Source organism: Ictalurus punctatus, chromosome 16 (assembly GCF_001660625.3).
Source record: "Ictalurus punctatus breed USDA103 chromosome 16, Coco_2.0, whole genome shotgun sequence".
In the NCBI taxonomy this organism is placed as follows: Eukaryota; Metazoa; Chordata; class Actinopteri; order Siluriformes; family Ictaluridae; genus Ictalurus; species Ictalurus punctatus.
Window position 1 is genome coordinate 18,232,277 of NC_030431.2, and position 20,383 is coordinate 18,252,659.

Below are 20,383 nucleotides of genomic sequence, written 5' to 3' on the forward strand. Positions count from 1 at the left end.
ATATAAAACACATACAGTTCAAGGTGAAGAGACAAACTGACACTGCTGTTTAAAAAACATCACGGTCCTGTTATAGGAATCTGAATTAGTTTGAATAATGCTATCGCTCTAGCAATGAGCTGTAGTTCAGATGCAGTCGCAGTAAAGCAGATGGGGGGGAAAAAGCGCAAGATGGGAAAAGTACAATTGACTGTACCATTTTAGGTCACAGTACTGTAAAAGGTGAAATTAAAGATTTATTTATGCACGTGATCTACTTTTTGTTTAAAGAATGTGTTGGTTTGGGATTTTCATTGTAGTGCTTCTTCTGTTATGTGTGTGTCCCTGGTGCTCTGAGATGACTTGGATGTACTCCTGCCTCATACCCAGTGTTCTCGGGAGAGGTTCTCACAACCCTAAGAACGCGATCACCGAAGATGGATGAATTTATACATGCATAAACATATACACATATTCCTTTATCCTCGGCAGCTTCTATTATTTCAGAGTTTCAATGAATTTTGTTACTTTTTGGACTGTACACACACACACACACACACTAGTAACTGCACTTCAGTAATAATAGAAGATTTAGTAAAAAATTAAGTGTTGTACACAAAATATACACAGTTTAATCAAAGAAGCACTACATTAAAAGTTTACTTAAATATGGCATATTATTATGTAAATATGAAGTCTGGCGTTTCATATAGTGTATGCACATGGCAATGTGTTTTTCTGCAACTCTTTTGCTTTCGTTTTTACTGTCAAAGTCTTGGTTTGTGATCGCTGAAAAGGCATCTTGGCTTAACCAAATGAGTTAGAACAAATTTGCATGGTATTACATTCAAGTGCTTTACATACTTAGGAAAATATGTTTATAACAACAAAGCTCAAAGATTTAAATACTCCTAATCTGCATATAAGAGTGGACACTGTAAACTGCCAAGGACTTCTTTTGATCCTTTTTAAGTATGATTTTATATCTGACTTACTTATTTTGTGTTTTTCTGTTCTCCATCAGTCACGGGGTATCTACAAAAAGAACATCATTGAGGAGGATCTTCCCTATCTGGAATTTGGTGGTAGAGTTTTATACAGCCAGGAGAAAAACGATTGCTCATTTTTAACAGAGGATTTAAGGTAATGTTCGTTAACTATAATAGAGAAGATTGCAGCGATAGTCATTCATGAAAGCTTGGTTGATTTTAATACAGGATTATATAACACCATGGTACTTTATAAGATATATTATATTGTAATGTGCATAGTGAATATTACTGTACAAGGTAATAATGATTATTTTCATAATCAATTAGTTGGCCGATTATCTAACGATTAATCGTTAGATTCTATTTAAAATAAAATCCACAAACTGAGTGGTACAAATATAAACTTAAGACTAAAATTTTACACAACTGTTTGTCCAATTATGTAAGACTGAAAAGAACCCAATACACAGAGACACACACCAGATATATATCATTAATTTAAGACTGTAGTTTAATTCGGTGCTTTTTGTGCATCCATAAAAATAATGCATAAATACTTTTTATATACAGTATCTCACAAAAGTGAGTACGCCCCTCACATTTTTGTAAATATTTGATATCTTTTCATGTGACAACACTGAAGAAATGACACTTTGCTACAACGTAAAGTAGTGAGTGTACAGCTTGGATAACAGTGTAAATTTGCTGTCCCCTCAAAATAACTCAACACACAGCCATTAATGTCTAAACCGCTGGCAACAAAAGTGAGTACACCTCTAAGTGAAAATGTCCAAATTGGGCCCAAAGTGTCAATATTTTGTGTGGTCACCATTATTTTCCAACACTGCCTTAACCCCCTTGGGCATGGAGTTCACCAGTGCTTCACAGGTTGCCACGGGGGTCCTCTTCCACTCCTCCATGACGACATCACGGAGCTGGTGGATGTTAGAGACCTTGTGCTCCTCCACCTTCCGTTTGAAGATGCCCCACAGATGCTCAATAGGGTTTAGGTCTGGAAACATGCTTGGCCAGTCCATCACCTTCACCCTCAGCTTCTTTAGCAAGGCAGTGGTCGTCTTGGAGGTGTGTTTGGGGTCGTTATCATGCTGGAATACTGCATACTGATCATGCTCTGCTTCAGTATGTCATAGTACATGTTGACATTCATGGATCCCTCAATAAACTGTAGCTCCCAGTGCCGGCAGCACACATGCAGCCCCAGACCATGACACTCCCACCACCATGCTTGACTGTTGGCAAGACACACTTGTCTTTGCACTCCTCACCTGGTTGCCGCCACACACGCTTGACACCATCTGAACCAAATAAGTTTATCTTGGTCTCATTAGACCACAGGACATGGTTCCAGTAATCCATGTCCTTAGTCTGCTTGTCTTCAGCAAACTATTTGCGGGCTTTCTTGTGCATCATCTTTAGAAGAGGCTTCCTTCTGGAATGACAGCCATGCAGACCAATTTGATGCAGTGTGCGGCGTATGGTCTGAGCACTCACAGGCTGACCCCCCACCCCTTCAACCTCTGCAGCAATACTGGCAGCTTTCATACCTCTATTTCCCAAAGACAACCTCTGGATATGACGCTGAGCACGTGCACTCAACTTCTTTGGTCGACCATGGCGAAGCCTGTTCTGAGTGGAACCTGTCCTGTTAAACCGCTGTATGGTCTTGGCCACCGTGCTGTGGCTTAGTGTCAGGCTCTTGGCAATCTTCTTATAGCCTAGGCCATCTTTATGTAGAGCAACAATTCTTTTTTTCAGATCCTCAGAGAGTTCTTTGCCATGAGTTACCATGTTGAACTTCCAGTGACCAGTATGTGGGAGTGTGAGAGTGATGATGCCAAATTTAACACACCTGCTCCCCATTTACACCTGAGACCTTGTAACACTAACAAGTCACATGACACCGATGAGGGAAAATGGCTAATTGGGCCCAATTTGGACATTTTCACTTAGGGGTGTACTCACTTTTGTTGCCAGCGGTTTAGACATTAATGGCTGTGTGTTGAGTTATTTTGAGGGGACAGCAAATTTACACTGTTATATAAGCTGTACACTCACTACTTTACATCGTAGCAAAGATACTGTGTATCTGTGTGTGTGTGTGTGTGTGTGTGTGTGTGTGTGTGTATATTTTATATATATATATAAGTTTATATTATATAATAGTATTTATGCATTACTTTTTATAAAAGGTAACATTGAGTAAACTGAAGAAAGTTATTGTCGATGACTCTGGGTAAAGGCTAAAGCTAGCAGCGTCTCATTACGTGCGTATGACATCACGCGCTGTCGACTAGGAAACGGTGTACACTTCAGGTTAGTAAAAAAAAAAAAAAACGCTAGTGTTCCATTTGAGATGATATTACCTTTCTAAAATTCATACACTAGACTGTAGAGTACACAGTGCATAGTGTAAGTGTATAGTACTTCATTTGGGACACAACTTTAGTATTTAATCGCCGATGCGTGTTTTCGGAACAGAAGTAACGTAATGAAGTAAATGTGCCGTGCGCAGACCGACTAATCGATTGTTATTGATTAGTTGTTGCAGCACTGCACGGTAGTTATAATCCTGCTGTGCCTGTGTGCTTTTCATCTCCACTCAGATCCTCTCTCACGCCTGGCTCGGCTGTGGGCTTTGATTTAGAATGGCCTCCGTCTTTCACCAAGGGGAAGACTAAGAAGGTTGCTTTGGTTCAGCTTTGCGCGTCGGAAGAGAAATGCTACCTTTTTCACATCTCGTCGATGTCAGGTAGCTTGCTTGCTTGCAGTCTTAAATGAATTATGGTTTGCTCTGGTAGCCTCCCACTCACCTTTCCACACTGTTGCAGGATTCCCTCCTGGCCTAAAGATGTTTCTGGAGGATGAGAGCATCAAAAAGGTTGGGGTGGGTGTCCAAGGAGATAAGTGGAAGCTGCTGTCAGATTACGAAATTACGCTGAAGAATTTTGTCGAACTCTCTGATTTGGCAAATGAGAAAGTAAGTCTTTTTTTGTTTCTGTTTCATACGCAAAAAAGTCCAAGCAAAATCCTTTTTTTAAATTCTTGAAACGGCCACGTTTTTCTTTTTTTTTCTCTGGCTCTTTCTCTAAAAATCAGCTGAAGTGTTTTGAGAAATGGAGCCTGGATGGGCTGGTCAAACACTTGTTCAAAAAACGGATCTTAAAAGACAAGGATGTGCGCTGTAGTCACTGGGATGACTTTGGACTCACGGAGGAGCAGAAACAATATGCTGCAATAGATGCCTATGTGAGTGTGACACGCAGTGCACTTGTTCTCATTTATTTAAAATATCTCTTCGAGGCATCCATTAGTTTGTGGCCACCTGACCATCACACCCATATGTGCTTGTTGAATTCCAGATTTAGTCCCCCCTTTGCTGTTATGATAACCTCCACTCTTCTGGGAAGGCTTTCCACTAGATTTCGGAGAATGGCTGTGGGGATTTGTGCTCATTCAGATACAAGAGCTTTAATGATTTCGAGCATTTACGTCAGGCGAGAAGGCCTGGGGTACGGGACACCTGAGGTTTTTTTTGTTGTTGTTTTTTTTTGCTGCACACCATGTATTCATGGACCTCACTTTGTTCACAGGGGCACTGTCATGCTGGAACATGTTTGGGCCTCTTAGTTCCAGTGAGGGAAAATTGTAATGTCACAGCATGCAAAGGCGTCGTGTACAATTGTTTGCTTCCAGCTTTGTGGCGACAGTCTGGGGAAGAACCACATATGGGTGTGATGGTCAGGTGTTCAACGAAACTTTGAACATATAACGTATATTCTTTGAGAGAAATATAGTTCCACTTAGTGTTTAAGTGGAAATTTTGAATCATTGTCTGTAGTGTTTATTTTATTCAGGCATTTTATGGAAGAATACCTATAACTCTTAGTGAATATGCTCCGTTTATACTCGCTCTCATTTAAAACACTTTGGATTAAAAAAACAAAACAATCATACAAATAATATAAAAATAATGCACACCTTCTGACCAATCAGATTTGAGAATTCAAACTGCAAAATACATCTGCTGTAAGCTGGTAATACAGAACGTCCTAAAAATGTAATATTCAGTGTGTATTTATTTATTTATGTGTGTGTATATAAACCAAATATTAAATTTTTTGGAAGTTGTGTAACTAGCTTACAGTAGAGGTATTTTCATGTATCGACTCAGACAGTAGTTCCAGCTGTAGCAAGAACGATAGGCTTATATTAATGCACTCTTTCTAATACATAATTTTTTCTATAGTAACAGCTCATACATACTCTCTTGTATGGCAGAAGCTCCACATAATATAAGACCAATAATAAATGTATTTTAACAAACGTGATGTTTAGTAAAACGTAAGAGTTTTTTGTTATTTAACATTTATGGAAGACGTTTATCTGTTATAAGTGGAATAACACACTGACAATTGTGCTGTTGTTATACAAAAATAATCCACTTTAGGGTGGTATCACACCAGCCCGACCTGGATTGTTTTTGTGGTCATATTTTGGTTAAATTTTAGACAGGCCAAAAATGTTTTAGTGACTTCTTCACATTTCCTTACAGGCTGGATTCATAGCACACCAGAAGCTAGAAAGAATGGTGGTGAACCCAGGTGAAATTTACTGCATGCTCTTTGTTGTGTTTGCTTATTTTAATATGAGAATAGAAAATAAGTGAAACGTGTACACTATATAACACCTGACCATCACACCCATGCGTGGTTCTTCCCCAAACTGTTGCCACAAAGCTGGAAGCACACAATTGTTGGAGTGGAAGAACTGGAGTGTCCTGCACAGAGTGCCATCAGTGGCCGACCTCACTAACGCTCTTGTGGCTGAATGAGCACAAATCCCCACCGCCATGCTCCAAAATCTAGTGGAAAGCAAAGGGGGAATAAATATGTAATGGGTTGTTTAAAAAAGCACAGGGTGTGATGGTCAGTTGTCCACAAATCTTTGGCCAGATAGTAAAACTTAGTTGGTCGATTGAACTATTTCTGATTCTGCCATAATTGTTTTTTTTCCTCATCCACCCCTATAACTGTCAATTTGCTAACCATCTCTCCAAATATATTCTTGTTGCAATGGTACAGGTTCACTGAAAACTCAAGATTGCTTGAAACAGAAGCTTTGCCAGATTAGCAGAGAGCTTGATGACATTACTAGATGTATTCCTGAGGGAGTCAACTGCACGAGCAGGTTATATTTTTACCACTTTTGTTTGTATTGTGTTTTACATTCCGGTTGTAGTAATAATAGATTTGCAACCACAATATTTTAATCATTGGTTGCGTTGGTTCCTTCTTCCTCTTTTTCTATAGCCTGCAGCATTGAATTCGGGTTGTTTCTGTATCGTAAGCTAGCATTAGAAATGCATACACAATTATGGTATGTAGGCTTTATTTGGCCTAAGACCAAGGGGAAGAAAAACTTTACCTATATAAACTGTTATACAGGTGCTTGATCAGATTAGATTCCACTTCCATTGTACACTCTAAAATAAATAATTAAGCAAATAAATAATTGTACTGGCAAATCTGTAAATTCAAATATTGATCATTAGCATTACCTCACAGCATTCTCACAAGTCATAAGTACTATTTCTTTAGCAAACTGGGTGAAGAATATTTATGAATAATTAGCACATTCTCATCCTGCAGAACTGAAAAGCTAGTGGACGACTTATCTCAGCAAGTTGCGTCTCTTAAAGATCTACTGGTAAGCAACCAAAACCTAGCAGAAGAACGTTTCTCTAAAGCCAGCATGGATCACAGTCCTAAATTGCAGAGTGCTGAGATCAGCACCATGGGTCCTGAAGCCAATCAGACATCTGCATCCAGAGACCATGTAAAGCATTCATTGTCATTGGAAGAGGATACAAACGGCCCTGTTCAGACAGTACAGAGGGAATGCGTCATGTCCTTGGATATCACTCAGTATGAGCTTCAGATGCTGGAGATGCAGGCCAGACAGGAGGAGACCGAGGAGCAATCCATTTTAGCTTTCGAGGTACAAGTTTTGAGCATTTTTTTTTGTTGATGTTGATTTTCTTAAAAATCTTAAGTCATTTGTTTTGTGGGGTTTAATGGCTCAGCTGTCTTCTGTTTAAAGAAGGAGAAATCGGCTCTGGAAGACTCTGCCGAGTTGTCATACGAACTCGAGAGTGATGAGGATCTTGACAATGAAATGATTGAGGTAAAGCCAAGTTTTTGCTTTCACATATACACACTGCGTCCATTTTATTAGGAGCACCGGTGCAGTTATCTAATCAGCAATCATGTGTCAGCAGCACATTGCAAAAAACCATGCAGATACTGGTCAAGTGCTTGAGGTAATGTTCACATCAGACATCAGAATGAGGAAAAGTGTGATCTCTGTGCTGTAGATCGTGGCATGGCTGTTGGTACAATGTGGGCTGGATTGAGTATTTCAGAAATCTTCTTGGATTTTCCCGCACAGCAGTCTCTAGAGTTTACACAGAATGGTGTGAAAATCAAAAAAACATCCTGTGTGTGGATATATCAGAGGAGAATGACCAGACTGTTCTGGGCTGACAGGAAGTCTGTAGTAACGCAAATAATCACTCTTTACAACCGTGCTGAGCAGAAAAGCATCTCAGAACACACAACACATCAAAACCTGACATGAATAGGCTACAATAGCAGAAGACCACATCAGGTTCTGCTCCTGTCAGCCAAGAAGTATCTGAGTATCTGTCATGGGCACCGAAACTGAAGTCTGAAAAAAGACCAGGTGTGTCTTCCACTGTCCATTTTCAGTGTGTCTGTGCCTATGATGGCTTCAGATTCCTGTTCTTGGCTGACCGGAGCGGGACCTGATGTGGTCTTTTTCTCTGTTGTAGCTCATCCACCTGATGGTTTGATGTTTTGTGCATGAGTGCGCAGAACTCGAATGTTTTTTGTTCATCGCACCATTCTGTGTAAACTCTAGCGACTGTCGTGTGTGGGAAATCCCCAGCAATTTCGGAAATACCCAAACCAAAGTCACAGAGATCACACTTATTCTTCATTCTGATGTTTGATGTGAACATTAAACGAAGCTCTTGACCTGTATCTGCATGACTTTTATTATTTTTTTAATGTATGTATGTGCAGTGTTCCTAGCGTGTGTGTAAACAGGCATGTCAAGGACTCCTGTTTCTGTGTCACATCAAGTTGCTAAAAAAAACTAGACTACTACATATTGGCAAAATACCAACATGCAGTGTTTATTGTGGAGTTATATTTGTTCACTGCCTAGGAGATGCCGCCTAGTTCAGCTGATTTTGGCAATTCTAGTCCAGTCATCTGTTACTCATATTATAGGAACTTTATCTATAAAGATACACATTCAGCCCACGGATCTGCTGTTGCATTACTCTTTGTAAAACAGTTTGCTGGTCTTCTGGACAGGCAAATTACAATTGGTGTGCGAGTGAAAATGAGAGAGGAAATTCCCTTTGATAAATAGTCATTTGATCTTAAAAGCTGGCATCTCAAATACGCTTCCATGTGTCCTGCTTACAACTTGCAAAACAAACTTTTTTATGTCTCCAGCTGAGTCACTTCATCCATTCGTTTCTTTTCTTTTTTAATAGTGTGCTGAAAAAATGGAGAAACTGAATGATAGTATTGAAAAGCAGTCTAATGAAGCTGAGGCCATTGCTGATGATGAAGATGAGGTTGTTGAAGAGGATGAAGATGAAGGATTTGGTAAATTGTCTAGTTCAGGCTTATTTTCATATAAACACATATTTTCTTAGAGGAAGAAAAGTACTGAAAAACAAATTGTAAGGGTATTCTTGGAATACGAATAAAGCATGACTGGGTGTGATGATATAGGAAAGTAGTCAATGACTAGGTGGTGTGATGTGGGTACCATGTCCAAATGTGCTTTATTCCTCTTATCCCACAGAAATAAGCCCATGATAACAATTCTTATTTATTAAACAATGACAGATACTTTTTTTTGTTGTTTCTTTTGTTTTCTTTGGTTTTATACAATTACATTTCCAGGGCCAACATTAAATTTCTTACAAAAAAAAGGAAAATAATGAGATGAGCTATAGCACCCCACAGAAAGCTTAATTATGGTAGGCAGATCGGAGAGGTACAACAGAGAGTGCACAAATATATAGCTAAAGAGTAATAACAGTAGTAGTAATAATAAAATTAGATGATATAATTATTCCGCATTCTCCAGATAAGACTGTAAAGGAGACCAGATTCTTGCAAATTCCTCAGCGTTATGATGAAGGTCGTATGAAGGTCAATTTTTGCAGTGGTAACCAGTTGGCAATCTAGATTTAACAACATCTTGATGGACGGGACTCGTGGATTAGACCATGATAACGGAATACATTTAAGAATGTTAAAATCTAATAATATTATTGTCCGAGGAAATGTTGCCGGAATTGAAAAGATACACAGTTGGAGGCATGGCGAGTTCTTTGTTGATTATTTTTTGTGTTATAAAAGGAGTCCCCTTCCAGTAAGAGTGTACACGTTGTACCTTTTTATCTGTATATAGTTATATGTAGTGGAACATCCATAAAACAAGTTCATATAAAGAGTTGTTCCCTCACCATCTGTCTCTCTCTCTTTAAGTTATCAAGACAAACAGTGCAACCCTATATATTACTCGCAAACAAGCCCAGGTTATCCGTATATGGGATTGGGTGAGTGCGCTGGGACAACAGCCAATTGGGGGTCAACAAATGATTAAGATAACGACTAGACTAATGATGCTTGTCAAGTCAGTGTATGTTTTGCTGCTGTGTAAGTTTCGCTGTTTGTGTTTCGCTGCTGTGTTTCTCTGTGGTGCTGAATTCAGCTGTTGATATGGTTACTTGCAACAGCCTTTCTTGGACTTGCCTTATTTGGTACATGTGTGCAATGATTATTTTAGACATATTCTCTGATGGTTTTGCATGTAGTCCTCATACAAGCCATTTATGATAAACAGAAATAATGATATTGAGCATGACATGTTGCATCATGTGAGTTGCATTCAGATTTGAGCATCAGTGTAAGGGCTAGAACGGCATTTGGAGACCCATGTCCATCAATGATGTCTTTTTTTTTTTTTTTTTTGGTTGGATCTCATGTTTTTCTGTAGTATGTGTGGTGAGTCTGTACTTTAGCTATAAGTTCATGGGCACCACACTGTGTTAATCCTTGCTCACATGCTCATATTCTGTATGTACGCTTCCTATTCATGGTGTTTGGGAAGATGTGTACATGCCTAGGAGTCCTTATTTAATTAGGAATAATAGTAAATCCATGTTGTTGCTTAAGAGCATTCTTTTTTTTTTTAAATGAGTTTTTCCTCAATAGGTTTCTGTTAAAACATACATTAAATTATACGTAATATATTAAGGTGATTTAAATGCTGAAATGTATGTAATGGTACTTTTGAGATAAATAAAGCAGAATACCTTTTAAAGTGTAAAAATGGCATTCATAAACTAACCGTTTGTGTGAATAACGTCATATTCTCTTATATGAAGCATGCACTGACGCATACAGTACAATACAGTGCAACCTTCAGCAGAGTTTAATTGCTAACTAGTGCTCTTTTAATGCAAGTTTTGTTTGTGAGTTTGTCATGACATTTCTCACAGTCATTATTGTCCTTGGTGTCAACTGTTCTTTTTTTTCTTTTTCTTTTTTGTCCACATTTAGATGCAAATTTCCCCCAGCCAGCTCCTGAGCATATTAAATGCCTGAAAATGTATTTTGGACATCACAATTTTAAACCGTATGTCTGCACCTACTCATTTTTATTCCATGCTTTTTTTTGAAGCTTTCATGATTTTCAACCATGTTATGTACTTTTAGTAAATATCCCAGATGTGTCACTTGACAGAGGAATTTATATCAGTGTGCTATTTTTGATATGAAAGTGCATTAAAGGCTGTGCATGCACTTTACCACTGCAATTTTCACAGAACTTATGCAGAAGCCAAGTCTAATTTAGCACATGACACTCATCTGCAGGGTACAATGGAAAGTGATTCAGTCCGTGTTCGAGCAGAGGAGGGATAACCTTGTTGTCATGGCAACTGGTAAGGGTTTTTCCTTTTTTCTGGGAAAGGGTGATGAATTTTTGAGATGTATCTGTATATTTCAATCTCTTATTCTGTGGTAGTGGACATATAATTAGCCAATTCATAGAAATGGCCTTGATGATCAAATTTTCAGCCAGCTTATTGTTAGTATTCTTTTGCAGGCTTATAGAGATCATGTTTTCTAAATAATATGCATTGCTGTGCAAGCCTCCCAGCACAGTCATTTTAAATTATGTAATGCCTGAAGATAAAAATCTCAGGTGGGAAGCTGTAATACAGGGCAGATTAAAGGTGCAGTCTGTAAGGTTTACATTTTTTTTTTCTAGATCTGTAATCATCATTTAATTTCAAATATACCTTAGAAAAGCAAAACTGTGATTCAGAATATTTCATTCCAATCGATCTGCCTAGTTTCCTTACTTCAGGCTTTTATTTACTTTTATTTTTCTGGCCCAGAAATGAGCCCCAACTCCAATAGTGCAGACCCACTGACCCTTTTCTTTAATAGTTCAACATGTTGCTCGGGTGAAAGAGAAAGCTTGTGCATTGTTTTCACTGCTATTGCAGTTTGCCTAATAGGATGCAGAGGACTCTTTAAAAAAAAATAAATAAAAATAAAATAAAATAAATAAATAAATTATAAATCAAATTTTAAAAATTAAAAAAAAATTTTTTTTTACAAACTGCCCCTTTAAAAGCTAAAAAATCTGTGGTGATGCTATAAGCCAAGTGCATTTTGTAAAACTGCTAATGTATGTTGATTTTAACTTCATGATGAAGGTTGAAGCTGAGTTTATGATGTTCTGCCTTCATGCTATTTTGATATGTATATGCATATGATATGTATACCACTCTGTGCAGGTTATGGAAAAAGCTTGTGCTTCCAGTTCCCTCCTGTGTACTGCGGGAACATCAGCGTGGTCATCTCCCCTCTGATCGCACTAATGGAGGACCAGGTGCTGCAGCTCCAGTGGGTAACTCTGAGGGAGCTCAAAATTAGCAGTCTTAACATTTTCCTGGTTGTATGAGCAGCTTGATTTGGCCAGCCTATCGAATTTGCATGTTATTCTATACATCCTGCAACACTTGACTGACTACTTCTTGCTTGAATAACAGATAAACCTGATATAAATCTTTGTTATAAGCATGAGACAGAATATGATTGTCTCGAATATCGTGATACAAAATACTGGCGAGATGAATTTGCTGCTCACTTCGTGTATCGTAATATTCATTATGAGCTTTACCACTTTTTACACACTGCGCTGCATCACCGGAGTTTAAGCAACACCTTTAGCAACAGAGCAGGAAGTTTGCGAGAGGGAACCTGACTGTCTCAAAGCATGCTTACTTAATAGTCCAAAAAGTTAAGCTAATCAGATGGATGCGTTATGGCATATATGTCTTAGACAAGGCACAAGGGATTAATCTTTCGCTTGCTCAACATTTTCACCATATCTAGAATGCACAGCAGCTCCCAATCGTAGCCATCATATGTCCACTATATGTGCACTCTGGTTTCTATCGAGGTTGGCTTAACCACAAAATCAACACCTGTGTGCTGTGCTTGATATAAATCACACTCGCATCTAAAACGATTCAGAAACACGTTGCGTGTTGTGCTGGCGGTGGCATAACCAGAAAATCTTGGTAGGATCAGGAAATATACAAAATAAAATCACGATTGTTTTTCTCTTATGTACAATTCATTTGGTAAGGGTGAGCAGTAGGAGAAGTGAATAAAACAAATTTATTTAGCCTAATCATTTAAGATACAATCTACTATCAGCTCTTTCCATATTAATAATGTTGCCATGAAATACTTTTATGACATTATAAATCCTGATCTACTTGTTATTTGTGTCAATATTGTCTCATGAGGCCTATGTATCGTCTTATGCCTAGCATGTGATCTTCAGTAGTGTCCAAGACGTATATTCTAATGAAATTCTGAGTTTGTTTGTTTTTTTTATTTAAGCTTCTTACATCACCATATAGGTCTATTTTCACTTTGGTTTCTTCACCCAAAAATGAAAAATCTGTCATCAATTACTCACCCTCATGTCGTTCCACACCTATAAGACTTTCTTTCATCTTCAGATCACAAATGAAGACATTTTTAATGTAACCTGGGAGATATCTGTCCCTCCATTTACAGTCTAAGTAACCAAAATTTCCAGCTCCAAAACGTTCATAAAGGCATCATTAAAGTAATCCATGTGACTCCAGTTGTTTAATCGCGATATGAATGCTTAGATGCAGGGAAAAAAACCCCTAAAATTAAATCTTTATTCACAAAACATCTTCACTTTTGCATAGATCTCCGATGCGTGTTCACAAGAGATCCATGACGCATGCGTGTCGTGTTGACGTGAGAGCGGACGTTTATTTTTCTCGAGAACGGATGAAAAAAATGCAAGTCCTCCTCTATGTCAAAATATGCGGACATCTTTGTTACAAAGATTGTTCTATGCATGTCGGTTTGTGTACAGCGTCCCTCTCCCTCTCCTGCAAACAGTGCAGCATTTCTGGGTCCCGTTGTATTGCAAGAACGTCTGCTCTCATGTTCTTAGAGTTAATTTTTGGGGGTTTTTTTTGCACACACAGAGCATTCATATCACTTTAAAAAATGGGATTAAACCACTGGAGTCACGTGGATTACTTTTACAATACCTTTATGAACTTTTTTTTGAAGTTTGAAAGTTTTGGTTACATGGACTGTAAATGGAGGGACATAAATCTCCCAGGTTTCATTAAACATGTCTTCATTTGTGGTCCGATGATGAAAGAAAGTCTTATTGCTTTGGAATGACATGAGGGTGAGTAATTGATGACATAATTTTCATTTTTGGGTGAACTATCCCTTTAAGGGTTTCATTGCCTGCAATGCCATTTAACTGCCTGATTATAGGGGTGCAGTGGGATTTCATCTCTACATTAAGAGGCGTACTACATACTAATACCACCTTCAGCACCATAATACTTGTCATCTTATTGATGGCTAACTAGCCAAACCGAGTCATATAGCTGCACCGCATTATGGGAGCTTGAATTGTTGTCTCCACTACTTCTACATTGGATTTCTTAATAATATGACCTTGCACATCAGTAAAAAAAAAATGGTGAGTGAGAAAAGAAGCTCTTGCTCTTTTGTTTTTCAGCGCTAACAGCAAGACCTGACTGTTATTCCTTGTTTGTTGAAAATGTTCTCCCATCAAACGCCATTGTAACTGCGCTAGCAATCTCCCAGTGTGACGTCAGCACACCAGATAACTGGTAGCTTCTCACAGGAATCAAATCAACAAATTAGCACCAGAATCATGAAGCACATCACAAGTATTTCTATATAAACTTATTTAATGTGTTTCAGTGTAGAGTTTTCTTTTAAACCATCCATATCAAGCATTGAGGGCATGGTTAGATTTGCTCTTGTAGGTTTCCATTAATACAAACATGGCAGATTCATATGTACCTCAAAGTTTTATGCATGCATTTTTCATAATGGATTGTAGTGTACATGTGTGAGTTAACTGTGTACCTTGCAGCTGAAAACGTGTTTCTAGTGCTTAAGCAATTCCAATGTCTTATCTTAGAGATCAAGCTCTGTATGTAAATAAACAGGGAAGAATTCTTTATATCTTTGTGCGTTCCAGGATGTCCAACATCCCTGCTTGTTTCCTCGGATCAGCACAGACTAGTAATGTACTTGCTGGCTTACAAAAGTAGGTTGACTTATTCTGTGATCTGATCTAAATATTAAAAGCATCCTGCTTTTTGCTTTTCTCTTAAATGTCTTTTTGCTATGTGTGTGACCTCTAGGGGGCATTTCAGAGTTGTATACATGACACCAGAATTCTGCTCAGGAAACATAAGTCTGCTTGAACAGCTGAATAAATCCATCGGTAAGCACACATAGGCTTTTTGAAAAGGCTAACCTTGTTTTCCAGGTGATGTGGGTCTGGAGGAAGCTGTGGCATTTAAGAAAGATGCTTCAGACATGACCCAGTCGTTTTCTTTCAGCGAGGCGCCGTGAGGCGGGATTGACTGCCTACTTCATTTGCAATTGTTTTTTTTTGGATGTCTTGGTGGCTGGGACTGCTGAGACTAGGGAAATGTCATCCTAATCTGACTAGCATCTTTTTGTTTTTATTTAACCAAATATTAGCTTCATTTGAGAATCCTCATGAGTTTTCAATTCAACGAAAAAACTTATGGAGGTCTGGTGTCTTTTTAGGTGTTTGTCTGATTGCAGTGGATGAAGCTCATTGTATTTCTCAGTGGGGGCATGATTTTAGAAGTGCTTATCGAGACCTTGGAAAATTGAAAAGAAGGCTTCCAGATGTAAGTTACATTCACGTAGTAATTCCACCAAACGTACAACTTGGTTTGTCTTTATTTTTTAGAAATACTTTTATCCTACTGTTATATAGGTTCCCATTGTGGCACTCACGGCCACAGCAAGCCCCTCTATTCGGGACGACATAGCGAAGAGCCTCCACTTGGCAAACCCTCTCGTCACTTGCACGTCTTTCGATCGGCCCAACCTCTATCTGGACGTGAACCGCAAATCTGGTGACATCATCCAAGACCTCAAGTCTCTCCTGGTGAAAAAGAGAGGGTGTGCCATCTCCTTGTTTGTAAACCATTTGGTTAATGCTGATTTCTTAGAAAGGACTGCTGATAATATCTCTTGTTTGTGGAAATCTTATTTTAGAGGTGATTATGAATTTGAAGGCTCAGCCATTGTGTATTGCCCATCCAAGAAGGAAACGGAAAAAGTGTCAACTGCTCTGTCTAAGCTGGGCATCAGCTGTGGCGTTTACCACGCAGGTCTCGGCATCAAACAGAGGAAAGAGACACAGTATCAGTTCATGAGAGATGAGATACAGGTTTGTCTCTGCTTTAATTTTTTGCTGTCTGGTAAAAATTTTTTTAAAAATTGCGCCATCATGTAACCCCTACATTCACTTTGGCAAGCAACAAAGTGACGGGCGATCATTCGTTTTCTACATATGTGAGCAACATGGAGCTGCAATTTACGCATCAGTGGCAAGTGACAAAACAACATTTGAATTTAGACTTTCTCAGTTCCAGCAAAATTAGGTGAGACAGGGTAAAGCAACAAATGCAAACGTTTGACTGGAATTATCAGCAGAAATCGTTGGCGCCTCTGGTGAGTGTATGTAGTTAATACAGATGGACAGCACTGACTCAAAGCACTTCACAACAATCCAGTTATAAAGTATTGCTTTCTCTTCTCAGTAGATATTTAATCAAATTTATGAAAGAAATATGTTTCTTTTCTGGAGGAAATAATGTAGTAATAGCCAGTGGCATGATGGTTGATCCAATATTCCTGTTAATCATAATCCAAGTTATGGATTTTGTCCACACTGTTGTACTGATATGGAATGCTCCTATGTGAGAAAACAATGTATAACACACAATCCACACAGAATACAATTCGACAGAGCTGGAAACTGAATGAATACTGCTTGTAAATATGGTCCTTGTGAAATTAGAGGAACTTCTCAATATGCTGATAGCGTGGTCATTTTCAATGAGACCATGATCGGAATATTTGGCCACACCACCCACTAAATCCTTTAGCAAACATTATGAGACGCTATTAACTCATGTCATTCATTTTTAAATTATTCTGTGCTCTTTCCAGTGTGTGGTGGCTACCGTAGCTTTTGGAATGGGAATTAACAAGCCTGATATTAGAAAGGTCATTCATTATGGAGCACCGAAAGAGATGGAGTCTTACTACCAGGAGATCGGACGAGCAGGCAGAGACGGACTGCCCAGTGCTTGCCATGTTCTCTGGACACCTAGCGACATGACACTCAACAGGTGAGTCTTTCCTTATGCTAATCATTCTCTCGAGTCCTTTTCTTGCAAGGCTTGGTACCATACTGTAAGTAACATTTCACGAATCAGCGTGTGCTAAAGTTATCATTCTATCCAATTAAATTGTATCTCAGCACTAAGATAGTCTTCCATTTGCCCAGGTTTCTTCTCAACCAGACAAAGAGTGACCGATTCAGGGGCTACAAAATGGAAATGATGGCCAAAATGGAGAAATATTTAAATTCCACTAAGTGCAGAAGGAAGTAGGTTGACTATGTACCTGGACATTTTCGTATGTATTTACATATGTAAACGTGCTGGCCTGACAACCATGTCTTTGTATTGTACCTATAATAGAACATTCACCATGTCCAACAGTCCTTATAGTCTTATTTTACTTTTCTAGAATAGTATGCTGCTGTATTTAGATATCTATAGGATAGTATTGTTTATCACTAGTCAGATGTTTTTCAAACCAGATTTTACTTTTTTAACACTAATACCGGAGTTAGAATAAATGCTGTTAATATGTTTATTGATTTTAAAAAAGCTTTTTTTGTAGCAGAAATTTCTTCTGAGATAAAACAATGTTTGTAAGACAGTGTTTGTAATCTTTTGGTCTTTTAAAAAATATATATATATATATATATTTCAATGATTCCTATCAAAATAAACTTTTGCAGGTTGATCTTGTCACATTTTGAGGATAAGCAACTCCGAAAAGTCACTTCAGGTATAATGGGGACCGGCAAGTGTTGCGACAACTGCAAAGCTGGGTATGTGTCAGTAGCATGTGAAATACAATAAACACTAATAATAATAATAATAATAATAATGCATTATTTGATAATAGAAAAGCAATAAATAATTCAGTTATCCTCACTATAACCATTACCAGCATGTATTTTCTATAATCAGTTTTCTCTCTTGATAATCAGCCAGTCGCCTGTAATCCCTTAAAGCGATTTTCCCTTTTTCTCTCTCAATAATCGCCCACTCTCTTATAATTATCATGTCATTTTCGTATTCTCATTATCCCCTCTTTCTAATCGTCTACTCTATAATCAAGTCGCTTACTGTATATATCAGTTGTCATTGTGTGTTTTTTCTGGGCATCATCTGAAATTTTACTCACAGCTCCATGAATGAGTTGAATGCCGCGCAAGTGTGATAAGTCTGGTGTTTGCTAGCCTGGTAGTCTAACCTTAATAATTAGAGATTCCTATTAAAATATCTATAATAGCCAGGCAGTGTTCACTAATATGTCACTGTGCATAGCAACATTTACAAATGCCCTGTTAAATTCTCATATATATATATATATATATATATATATATATATATATATATATATATATATATATTAAAAATATATATAATATAATATATACACATATTTATTTATTTTTTTGCTACAATCTACACGTTATTGTCCATAATCCCTTTTGGAGTAGGTAATTGTGTGTAGATTACTAGTTATTTTAGGAAAATTGTGATTAATATGCCACATTTCTAAAAACATGCCATGTATTGTTCATGCCAAAATATGTGCAGAGTTATAGGATAATGTACAGTAATGCTAACTATCAGTGTTCACAGAATAATTACACAATTCAAATAATCACAGGACTCAACAATAACAACAATATGTAATGAGATGTGGGTATGTTTATATAAGGAAGAATGGTGCATTCAGCTTAACTCAGAAGTAGGAAGTCTGAACTTAGAATTACGTCAGTTCTCAGGCTGTGCACATTGAGGCTACAAAGAACATGGACGCCTCCATGTGTTTTTTCGCCAGCAAGTTAGCCAGGTAATATTAGTGATCATGAGTTTATGATGTATTTACGTTCTCAAAATGGAGAACTCTTAACGTTACTGTTATAGGTTTAAACAACTAATGTGTAAAGAGTGATCTAAGGTAAATACTACTAAAAACATATTTGAAGAAGTGAAGTGATATTTTATTTATTGTTGATGGGGCCATGTTACCGTGACGTCATATGTTGAACTCAGGGTTGAGGAATTCCAAGTTCACTGGGGTGTGTTCTTTGTTTTAAATATCCTATTTGGATATTTGAATTTCAGAGTTTTGAGCTTTATTCAGTCTTTAATGTAGTGCTTTGTAACAGCCAGCTTTACTACTGCTGACAATGGAGACTCCTTCCAAAAACGCTAATAAACATCTCACAGAAAACATAAGCATGTCAACAATTACACCCTTTATTTATTTATATATATGTATATATATATATATAAAAATCTGTTTATGGGGAGGATCTGCCATACAAGTGTTTAAGTTGTTCCTATAAAAATGATAATGTATTAGACTGAGCACATAACTATTAATCTGTGATTTACCTTGTAACCGGTTCTACTTTCAGAGCCGCTCTTATTAAAGATTAATCAACACATTCAGAGCAATCAGATTTGAGAATTCAACAGCGATGTGGTGTAACACAATAGATAATGTTTTGCATTTAGAAAACATCGAAGACTGTTTGACAACTTAAATTAGCACACATGAGCCGATGTTCATTATTCTCTAAAGTTCGCTTTTCAAAAATACTTTGGTTAGATTTATGATTATTTGGTTCTGTACTGTTCTGTCCTCTGAGATTTTAACATCAATGTCTAACATATTTATTCAGTGTTCTCCTGTCCTAGCTGTAATATGTTATTGTGACTTCCTCAGGCCCGTTAGAAGCCAGAGCCAGGACTGTTCAGAACAAGATGTTCAGGATTTTGGTGTGTGTGCCTTCCAGCTGATGGGTGCAGTGAGTGCGATGGAAGAGAAATTTGGTATAACAGCTCCCATACTGCTGCTGCGTGGCTCAGTAAGGTTCAACACTACAGTACAACCACACGGTCATTGCTGGAGGATCCATTCTTGCCTCCTTAATGGAGTATTTGCTTAAACATCTTTGCCAGCTCATTTCCTTATTGTGTCTCTCTCTTTGATACTTGCAGACTTCTCAGAGAGTTCCTGATCGCTTTCGGCAGCACTCTTTGTTCGGCGCAGGCAGGGGTGTGTCTGAAGCCTGGTGGAGGGCGCTTGGCCGTGAGCTCATCAGTGAGCAGTACCTCATGGAGGCCTCTGGTTATAATAAGTTCAGCACGCTCTGTAAACTCACTCCCAAGGTACTGTTTCTGAAGCGCACAGTGTAGTTCAAATGAACACATAACATAATATGGCAGCACTGTTTTCACTAAACAGTAGAAATAAAAACAAGTGTACGGTATACACTTACTGAGCAATTGATTAGGAACACTATACTAATACTGGGTGGGCCTTGCTTTGCTCTCAAACAGTTTTATAATATGCTCTCATTATAATTATTCATGAAACAAGTTAGAGATGCCTTTTGCTTTGTGACATGGTGTATTATGATGTTGGAAGTAGCTATTAGAACATTGGTAAATTGAGTCCAAGAAGGGATGCACATCGTCAGCAACAATACTCAAATAGGCTGTGGCATTT

At 38.0% G+C, this 20,383-nt stretch overlaps 1 protein-coding gene across 3 annotated transcripts in view; it reads left to right on the forward strand.

Annotated features, from left to right (window-relative positions):
- Positions 1-20,383, forward strand: part of wrn (WRN RecQ like helicase) — a 39,923-nt gene that overhangs the window by 2,766 nt on the left and 16,774 nt on the right. For all 3 annotated transcript variants that reach the window (XM_017488734.3, XM_017488732.3, XM_017488731.3), the window contains exons 2-23: positions 1,004-1,122; positions 3,596-3,741; positions 3,821-3,969; positions 4,089-4,238; positions 5,545-5,593; positions 6,074-6,179; positions 6,641-6,989; positions 7,092-7,175; positions 8,578-8,692; positions 10,664-10,739; positions 10,979-11,046; positions 11,911-12,019; positions 14,703-14,771; positions 14,869-14,951; positions 15,284-15,390; positions 15,480-15,667; positions 15,764-15,938; positions 16,724-16,905; positions 17,064-17,165; positions 17,586-17,678; positions 19,598-19,739; positions 19,873-20,043. In XM_017488734.3, the coding sequence (XP_017344223.1) occupies positions 1,004-1,122; positions 3,596-3,741; positions 3,821-3,969; positions 4,089-4,238; positions 5,545-5,593; positions 6,074-6,179; positions 6,641-6,989; positions 7,092-7,175; positions 8,578-8,692; positions 10,664-10,739; positions 10,979-11,046; positions 11,911-12,019; positions 14,703-14,771; positions 14,869-14,951; positions 15,284-15,390; positions 15,480-15,667; positions 15,764-15,938; positions 16,724-16,905; positions 17,064-17,165; positions 17,586-17,678; positions 19,598-19,739; positions 19,873-20,043 (2,832 nt within the window). The remainder of the gene's footprint in view (positions 1-1,003; positions 1,123-3,595; positions 3,742-3,820; positions 3,970-4,088; positions 4,239-5,544; positions 5,594-6,073; positions 6,180-6,640; positions 6,990-7,091; positions 7,176-8,577; positions 8,693-10,663; positions 10,740-10,978; positions 11,047-11,910; positions 12,020-14,702; positions 14,772-14,868; positions 14,952-15,283; positions 15,391-15,479; positions 15,668-15,763; positions 15,939-16,723; positions 16,906-17,063; positions 17,166-17,585; positions 17,679-19,597; positions 19,740-19,872; positions 20,044-20,383) is intronic.